General features: G+C 47.6%; 1 protein-coding gene across 1 annotated transcript; it reads left to right on the top strand.

The window, feature by feature from the left end:
• The first annotated feature begins 6,999 nt into the window (after window positions 1–6,999).
• Window positions 7,000–9,792, top strand: LOC125542895 (uncharacterized). The gene is made up of 3 exons (XM_048706121.2): window positions 7,000–7,862; window positions 7,968–8,367; window positions 8,497–9,792. Exons 1-3 carry the CDS (start codon window positions 7,691–7,693, stop codon window positions 9,416–9,418), a joined length of 1,494 nt encoding a protein of 497 aa, XP_048562078.1. The 5' UTR covers window positions 7,000–7,690; the 3' UTR covers window positions 9,419–9,792.
• The last annotated feature ends 227 nt before the right edge of the window (window positions 9,793–10,019 follow it).

Raw genomic sequence — 10,019 nt, 5'->3', positions numbered from 1 at the left:
TTATTATTGGGACTAACCTACTAACCCAAGGCCCAGTGGAAATTGTTTTTTTTTTTGCCTATTTCAGTGTTCCACAGAAAAGGAATATCAAACGGAATCCAAACGGAATGAAACCTTCGGGAGAGTTATTTTTGGAACAAACGTGATCCAGGGGACTTGGAATAAACGTCAAGAAATCAACAAGGAGGCCACGAGGCAGGGAGGCACGCCTGCCCCCTGGGCGCACCCCCACCCTCGTGGGCCCCTTGTAGCTCCACCGACCTACTTCTTCCTCCTATATATATCCATATACCCCGAAAACATCCAGGAGCACCACAAAACCCTATTTCCACCTCCTGTACCCAAGAGATCCCATCTTAGGGCCTTTTCCGGAGCTCCGCCGGAGGGGGAATTGATCACGAAGGGCTTCTATATCAACACCATAGCCTCTCCGATGATGTGTGAGTAGTTTACCCCAGACCTTCGGGTCCATAGTTATTAGCTAGATGGCTTCTTCTCTCTCTTTGGATCTCAATACAAAGTTCTCCTCGGTCTTCTTGGAGATCTGTTCGATGTAACTCTTTTTGCGATGTGTTTGTCGAGATCCCATGAATTGTGGGTTTATGATCAAGTGTATCAATGAATAATATTTGATTCTTCTCTGAAATATTTTATGTAAGATTGGTTATCTTTGCAAGTCTCTTCGAATTATCAGTTTGGTTTGGCCTACTAGATTGATCTTTCTTGCAATGGGAGAAGTGCTTAGCTTTGGGTTCAATCTTGTGGTGTCCTTTCCCAGTGACAGCAGGGGCAACAAGGCATGTATTGTTGCCGTCGAGGATAAAAATATGGGGTTTATATATTGCTTGAGTTTATCCCTCTACATCATGTCATCTTGCCTAATGCGTTACTTCGTTCTTATGAACTTAATACTCTAGATGCATGCTGGATAGCACTCGATGTGTGGAGTAATATTAGTAGATGCAGAATCGTTTCGGTCTACTTGTCGCGGACGTGATGCCTATATACATGATTATGCCTAGATATTCTCATAATTATGCACTTTTCTATCAATTGCTCGACAGTAATTTGTTCACCCACCGTAATACTTATGCTATCTTGAGAGAAGCCACTAGTGAAACCTCTAGCCCCCGGGTCTATTCTCTATTATATTAATCTCCCATCAACTAGCTATTTCTGGCGTCGTTTATTTTGCAATCTTTACTTTCAATCTATATCATAAAAATACCAAAAATATTTATCTTATTATTATTATCTCTATCAGATCTCACTCTCGTAAGTGACCGTGAAGGGATTAACAACCCCTTTATGCTGTTGGTTGCGAGGTTCTTATTTGTTTGTGTAGGTACGAGGGACTTGCGTGTAGTCTCCTACTGGATTGATACCTTGGTTCTCAGAAACTGAGGGAAATACTTACGCTACTTTGCTGCATCACCATTTCCTCTTCAAGGGAAAACCAATGTAGTGCTCAAGAGGTAGCAGTGACAAAAGAGTTCGTCATAAAGGGTTACGTCGATGCAAGTTTTGACACTGATCCGGATGACTCTAAGTCTCAGTCTGGATACATATTGAAAGTGTGAGAAATTAGCTAGAGTAGCTCCGTGCAGAGCATTGTAGACATAGAAAATTTGCAAAATACATATGGCTCTGAATGTGGCAGACCCGTTGACTAAACTTCTCTCACAAGCAAAATATGATCACACCTTAGTACTCTCTGGGTGTTAATCACATAGCGATGTGAACTAGATTATTGACTCTAGTAAACCCTTTGGGTGTTACTCACATGGAGATGTGAACTAATCACATAAAGATATGAACTATTGGTGTTAAATCACATGACGATGTGAACTAGATTATTGACTCTAGTGCAAGTGGGAGACTTAAGAAAATATGCCCTAGAGGCAATAATAAAGTTGTTATTTATATTTCCTTATATCATGATAAATGTTTATTATTCATGCTAGAATTATATTAACCGGAAACTTAGTACATGTGTGAATACATAGACAAACAGAGTGTCCCTAGTATGCCTCTACTTGACTAGCTCGTTAATCAAAGATGGTTAAGTTTCCTAGCCATGGACATGTGTTGTCATTTGAAGAACGGGATCACATCATTACATAATGATGTGATGGACAAGACCCATCCGTTAGCTTAGCACTATGATCGTTTAGTTTATTGCTATTGCTTTCTTCATGACTTATACATGTTCCTATGACTATGAGATTATGCAACTCCCGAATATCGGAGGAACACCTTGTGTGCTATCAAACATCACAACTTAACTGGGCGATTATAAAGATGCTCTACAGGTGTCTCCGATAGTGTTTCTTGAGTTACCATAGATCGAGATTAGGATTTGTCACTCTGTGTTTCAGAGAGGTATCTCTGGGCCCTCTTGGTAATGCACATCACTATAAGCCTTGCAAGCAATGTAACTAATGAGTTAGTTGCGGGATGATGCATTACAAAACGAGTAAAGAAACTTGCCGGTGACGAGATTGAACTAGGTATGATGATACGAACGATCGAATCTCGTGCAAGTAACATACCGATGACAAAGGGAACAACGTATGTTGTTATGCGGTATGACCGATAAAGATCTTCGTAAAATATGTAGGAGCCAATATGAGCATCCAGGTTCCTCTATTGGTTATTGACCGAAGATGTGTCTCGGTCATGTCTACGTGGTTCTCGAACCCGTCTGGTCCGGACGCTTAACATTCGATGACGATTTGTAGTATGAGTTATGTGATTTGATGACCGAAGTTTGTTTGGAGTCCCGGATGATATCACGGACATGACGAGGAGTCTCAAAATGGTCGAGAGGTAAAGATTCATATATTGGAAGGCTATATTTGGACATCGAGAAGGTTCCGAGTGATTCGGGTATTTTTCAGAGAACCGGGGAGTTATGGAAATTCACCGGGGGAAGTATTGGGACTTATTAGGATTTAGTGGAAAGGAGAGAAGGGCCACAAGGGGAGGCAGCACGCCCCCATGGGCTGGTCCGAATTGGACTAGGAGGGGGCGACGCCCCCCTCTTTCCTTCTCCCTCTCCCTCTCCTTCCTTCTTCTCCTACTTGGAGTAGGAAAGGGGGAAACCTACTCCTACTAGGAGTAGGAATCCCGCCTTTGGGCGCGCCCCTTGAGGCCGGCCCTCCTCCTCCTCCCCTCCTTTATATACGGGGGAGGGGGCACCTCATAGACACACAAGTTGATTTCTTAGCCGTGTGCGATGCCCCTTCCATAGTTTTCCACCTCGGACATATTGTTGTAGTGCTTAGGCGAAGCCCTGCGTCGATAACTTCATCATCACTGTCACCACGCCATCGTGCTGATGAAACTCTCCCGCGGCCTCAGCTAGATCTGGAGTTCATGGGACGTCACCGAGCTGAACGTGTGCAGATCACGGAGGTGCCGTGCGTTCGGTACTTGATCGGTTGGATCGCGAAGACGTCCGACTACATCAACCGCGTCACTAAACGCTTCCGCTTTCGGTCTACGAGGGTACATGGACACACTCTCCCCGCTCATTGCTATGCTTCTCCTAAATAGATCTTGCATGATTGTAGGAAACTTTTTGAAATACTACGTTCCCCAACAGGTTGTAGCATATGCGCAGAAAGGTTCTAGCTTCTTTCACAATGGTTTCAACTCCATAACCAAGGAGTTACATATTTTTTGTGCTTCACCGGTGACATATCCAGCAAAGCAAAAATGCCGGTTGCAGCTCCGGTGGAAGTTGGTTCCAGAAAAAAATGCCCGGTTACAGCTCCAATAGAAGTCGGTCCCAACAAAAAAATTATGTAGCTCTGTGAGTTGCAGCACCATCTATTGTGGTTCCAGCTCCTTCATCGGGCGGTTGCAGCAAAAATCGATGTTTTTCAAGCATCACCGGCTCGCAACGCCTCAGTGTTGGTTCCAACATTTGTGATGCATGGGTCCAACAACATGAATTGCTGCTCCCAACACCATAACTTGTCGCTTCCAGCACTACAAACTCGCTGGTTCCAGCCGGTTGCAGCTTTGTTCACTACTTCTGCTCGGCACCAGAGAAGCTCGCTGCAGCACTTCGTTGGAGTTCCAACACCTCGTCACACGTTGCAGTACGAGCAGCCCAATGGTCCTATCACGAGAAGGGAGGTGGAGGAAGAGAGGTAGAAGACGATGTGTGATAGGTTGTGGCATAGAAAAGGAATCCTTGGGATGAAAGATGCATGAAGAGATAAGGTCAGGAAAAAGGCTTGGATGGTGGGTGGGTCAGCTGCCTACGTGGTCGTCTATGCGCGAGTGCACATGTGGACGAATCGGTGTGACCGACTGAAGTTTGGGCCGGCGCACCGCATAGAAACATTTCCCTTATGAAAATTGCCACTAAGCAATAAGATTCTGTGGAAAAACAACATAAGGCTCTTAGGAAGCAAGAAATTTTGTTGGTCGAGGAGATGGAGAAAATCCAATTGTTGACTACAGAGCATCCTGCTTTTTTGTCAGAATTTGAGGAACTATCCACTCATCATGATTCTCTCTCAGTTGATCATGAGAGACTTACCTATGATTATCTCAAAAGGAAACAAGAACTCAAATATCTGAGAGTGGTTCATGATGATCTTGGGATGGAAATTGATTCTCTCCTTGCCCAACAAATTAGTGCTTCACAGGAGGAATTTGATCCACCTAGTTTAAAATGCTTAGAACATGGAAATGCTAATTCCTCTACTGGAACATCAGACACCTCCGAGAATATTGCTTCTACCGCTAATGCAGTTACTAACCCTCATCCAAGGAAACCGCTACTCTTATTGATGAAAATGCTATGTTGAAGAACCTACTTAAGACAGACACGTTCAAAAACTCTCAAAGAACATTAAACCCTCTGCGATGTTCTCAATAAGTCAATTCTTTACAAGAACCCTAGAAAGGAAGGGGTAGGTTTTTAGAGAAATTTAAATGCATATGGTACATACTGGGCTCCGGAGCAATATCCCAAGATCCAATGGGTGCTCGCGAAGGAAAACCCTATTGATTTTCCTTTTCTCCCAGGTTATGATTGCATTGCTCTATCTATTGATGATTAGTCATTTGACTCAAACTATAAATTGTTCAAGAAAAAATGGAGAAATATCACTATGTTGGTGCTAATTGCAGGAACAAGCCTCCAAAGAAGAAAATCTGGGTTTTGAAAACCCTCATTGACGAACAACTCGTGAATGCTTCTCTAACCATGAAGGGTGACAACTCTCGTGCGAGGAAAACTCATCACAGTATCAGACTGCATATTCCTCGAAGGGTTCCTAAAATGTTACTCACTCTAAAGAGTACCATCATTACTATGCTCTTTTGATAAAGTCATAAAACATATTTTAGAACTTTTCTTATTCTTTTAAATTTAGCAGTGGTTGTCATAGCACTATCTCCAGCCAACACATCATGTTCCCAAATGTTTTTCACCACTTCGTTGAACTCACTATGCTAATCCAATAATTTTCAAACCCAAATGGACTTAGGCATAGAAGTGCCACTTTTGAATGGTGCATGACACTTGATAAAAAATAGGTCTCGAATTGGCATGTGCGTAAGTGTTGTGATAGCTTAGTGTCCAAGATTCCGAGCAAAAACAACAACCGCTCGAGGTAAAATTTTTCTTTCAAGGGGAATTTCAACTAGCACAAGAGCATTAATAGCCACATTGAATTGAATCATATATTGAAAGTTGCCTCCAACTTTGAACCAGGTAGGAACCATCATCAACTATATATGTGGAACCAGGTAGGATGTAATATAATGAAAATCACTTAGAACAAGCCAATCAGCGCCATCTATCATTTGAATGTTTTGAAACTAGTTGATGAAATCTTTTCTAGCAGAAGGAAGACAATGACCATAAATGTTGGTAAGGTACCAAGAATTTCCGGTATGAACAAAGGTGAAATTGAGCAGTTGATCTCGAAAACTCCCCCCCCCCCCCCCCCCCCATGAAACAGGTTCTCATTCCAAGCAACGGTCCTCTAGAGGCAACATTGCAACATGCCATTCCGCGCCACAATATTGAATCGTGTCTGAGGGTCTTCTTGATTCACATGATCTTAAAACTTAGGAATAGGGAAAACATTGGATTAAAATGTCACACTCATCTCAATCCTACAGAATTTTGCTTGTTCGATTGCATGACAGAAAAAACAAAGTATTCTTTCAAAGGTGTTAGCGTGGATGTTGGAAATCCTACGATAAGTAGTAAACAATTTCTTCGAGAAAATCTCACAACCACAATAGGAAATATTCCTAAGAATTCCAGTCGTCCAAAATACCTATAAATTTCCTGTGAATCGAATGAGCCCTAAACGAAACATTTGACTTGAAACACAAAAGGTGTATAAGAAAGAAAACACTTTTTCCGATCATGAGATTCGGAAAGCCAAACGTGGAGAAAAATAATAATTGATTGATACTCTCTTCGTCCGAAAATACTTGTCATCAAAATGAATAAAAAGAGATGTATTTTAGTTTTAGATACATTTTTTTGTTCATTTTAATGACAAGTATTTTCAGACGAAGGGAGTATAAGAAAGAAAACACTCCTCCTGCCATAGTAAGATTCACACGCCTAACCATACCGAAATACCAACCCCTGAGTACTGTGAGATAAAGATATCATTCTCAGCTTCGACGGTATCTAAACAATTTCCGGTGCAAAACAGAGCGCGTCCATGCACACCCACACACGCGCGCTCCTCTGAGAAAAAAGGCGTCGCACAAGGATTCAAGATCCACAATCCCAGGCCTGTAGCACTGTTGCCGCCACCACACCACGGCATAGCACGGCACGGCGCCGCAGAACCCACCACGGCATGGCACGGAGCAAGATCAAGATCACCATTCATTATTCGTAATCCCCTGCACAGGGCGCGGAATGGGAATGGGATTAGTGAGCAGTGGCAGAAGGTACAGCGGGGGCGATTTCTCGAGCCCGGCGCATCAGAAGTCACACGAGAGAGAGAGAGAGGGAGAGGCCAACGGAAAAGACAGCGGCCCCGGCCGCCCCGTGTGGGCCGGCCGGCTCCTCCTGTTTGTTTTTAGAGAGAGAGAGAGAGAGAGTAGTGCAGGAGTACAGTGTGATTGCGGGCATGGAACGGGTGGATGGCCGCACACTTGCGCCTGCCTCCCTCATCCATCCGCATCTCTCCCCTCTCTCTCTCTCCCCCCTAGCAATCAACCCTAGTCTTAGCTTGGCTGACTCCTCCTACCTGGTTGGCATAGCTTATTAGCCTCTTCCTTCAGCCCCACTCTACCAGCTCCCGGCACAGCTCGTCGGCCGGTTGCTCCGATAGCTCAGCTCAGTCGATCAGCTACGCCTACCTCGGTTCTTGCTCACAATAGCCGCCTCCATGGTTCCACATCAGCGAGCCTAGCAAGTTGCTGTACTTCTACTACTAGTCCCCGGCCTCAGGACTCAAGGAGAGAGGCGTCCCCACCGCGGCTGGGCGTGGGTAGTGCAACTGCTGCGAATCTGCAAGTACCACCACCGCATGCAGCAGCTGCCGTCAGGCCAGGCTCACATGATCGGATCGCCCGCCCGCGAGATCTGATCCGTGTGTGTGTGTGTGTGTGTGTGGAGCTGATCAGGAATTCGGCGGCGGCTAGCTGGTTGGTTGGTTGATCGATCGAGGGGAGAGAAGAGAGGATCGAGATGATGCTCAAGGATTTCGCGGCAATTCAGCAGCAGCAGCAGCAGCAGCTGGCCCTGGCCGCCGACGAGAACATGTCGAACCTCACCTCCGCCTCCGGCGACCAGACCAGCGTCTCCTCCCACCCCCTCCCGCCTCCTTCCAAGAAGAAGCGCAGCCTCCCGGGAAATCCAGGTGAATTCTCCTTCTGATCGGCTTATCCAACTGTTTGTACTTCTTTGGTTACTGATTCTTGATTTAGAGGATTTCACCGATCGATCAATCCGTTTTGCGGTGTAGACCCTGACGCGGAGGTGATCGCGCTGTCGCCGCGGGCGCTCATGGCGACGAACCGCTACGTGTGCGAGATCTGCGGCAAGGGGTTCCAGCGGGACCAGAACCTGCAGCTGCACCGGCGCGGCCACAACCTCCCCTGGAAGCTCAAGCAGCGGAACCCCAACGAGGTGGTGCGCAAGAAGGTGTACGTGTGCCCGGAGCCGGGCTGCGTCCACCACGACCGCTCCCGCGCGCTCGGCGACCTTACCGGCATCAAGAAGCACTTCAGCCGCAAGCACGGCGAGAAGAAGTGGAAGTGCGACAAGTGCGCCAAGCGCTACGCCGTGCAGTCCGACTGGAAGGCCCACTCCAAGGTCTGCGGCACCCGCGAGTACCGATGCGACTGCGGCACGCTCTTCTCAAGGCACGACTCTCCTTCTCCTCCATCTTCTTCTCCTCCGTCTTCCGCGCTCATGCCACTGCGGCACTGCCATGGCCATGCATGACATGCTGACGATGCGTGCGTGTGCGTGCATGCGTTGATTAATTGCAGGCGGGACAGCTTCATCACGCACAGGGCCTTCTGCGACGCGCTGGCGGAGGAGAGCGCGAGAGCGGTGGCCGTGGCCGTGGAGGAGCAGCAGCATCCGGGGATGCTCTACTCGCACGGCGGCGGCGGCGCGGGGTTCCAGATGCCGGCCGTGATGGACCCGTCGAGCTCGCTGGGTGGCGGCCACGGGCTGATCCAAGAACTGTGCCTCAAGAGGGAGCGGGAGCAGCAACAGCAGCAGCAGCAGTTCGCGCAGCCGTGGCTATCGGAGCAGCAGCAGCTGGAGATGGCCGGCGAGGGCGCCCAGGCCATGTTCGGGACGGCCAGGATGGAACAGGAGTTCAACGCGAGCTCCACGCCGGAGAGCAGCACGCAGCCTGTGGGCATGAGCTTCGCGTCATTTCCCTCGTCGTCTGCGGCCCCGTCAGCGGCCGGGGCGACGGCCTCGTCGCACATGTCGGCCACCGCGCTGCTCCAGAAGGCGGCGCAGATGGGTGCAACGCTGAGCCGGCCGTCGGGCCAAGGCCAGATGGCGGCGAGCACCTTCAGCAGCAGCAGCAGCAGCGCCGCCATCACCAACGTCACCAACAATGCACCTGCTGCCGCTACTAGTAGCAGCGCGGCGACGAGCACCGCCGTCGGCGTGGGATTCGGGCACGCGTTCGAGGCGCCGGCTCAGTTCGGAGTGGACCAGAGACCCACTGCCAGTCGTAACGCCGGCAATGCCGGCGCCAGCGGCGGAGGTAGAGGCAATGCCGGAGGCGCAAACGACGGCCTCACGAGGGACTTCCTGGGTCTGCGGGCCTTCTCCCACGGCGACATACTCAGCATGGCAGGCTTCGATCCCTGCATGCCCACGTCGGCCTCGGCGAGGGCGGCGTACGATCAGCAAGGCCCCCAGAGCAGCAACCCATGGCATGGCTAGTAAGCAACCTCGCAATCAGCTGGCTAAGCTCACCATTGATGAACCCAACCATATCCAAGTTGATGATTTGATGCGGCATGCAATGGACTAAAACATCATCAAGCGTCCGGCATTGCTCGATCATAATACTACTTCAAGGTTAATCACACTGATCAGTAAGTTGGATTCAGCCTTCAGGTCGATAAAGCAAAATCAACTTCTTTAATTTTGCTTGCTACTCAATTTGTCCTTCTTTTTTGGGGGGAGGAATGGGCTCTTCAGCACTTGCTATATATATGGAACATGCAAATAAATTCTTGTTCATGCTATATATCATAATTAATCCATGTTCTTGTTGTAATAATAAAGGAGATGATTTAGCCCTTCTTTCCATACATCTGTTACTACCAGTGTTCATGTCGTTTATCTGGGTAGATAAGCAGTTTATGAAATGAATTAACGTTTACCACAGTACTGTTTACTAGAGAGTACTCCCTCCGTCCCATAACATAAAACGTTTTTACAAGCTAAAACAACCTGTGAAAACATCTTATATTATTATTATGGGACGGAGGGAGTAATTCTTAATGCTGATATACTTGCTGTACGGCGTGAGACTTAA

Source organism: Triticum urartu, chromosome 3A (assembly GCF_056163025.1).
Source record: "Triticum urartu cultivar PI428250 chromosome 3A, HENAU_Tu73, whole genome shotgun sequence".
NCBI classification, from domain to species: Eukaryota; Viridiplantae; Streptophyta; class Magnoliopsida; order Poales; family Poaceae; genus Triticum; species Triticum urartu.
This window is presented reverse-complemented; position numbering and strand designations above follow the sequence as displayed.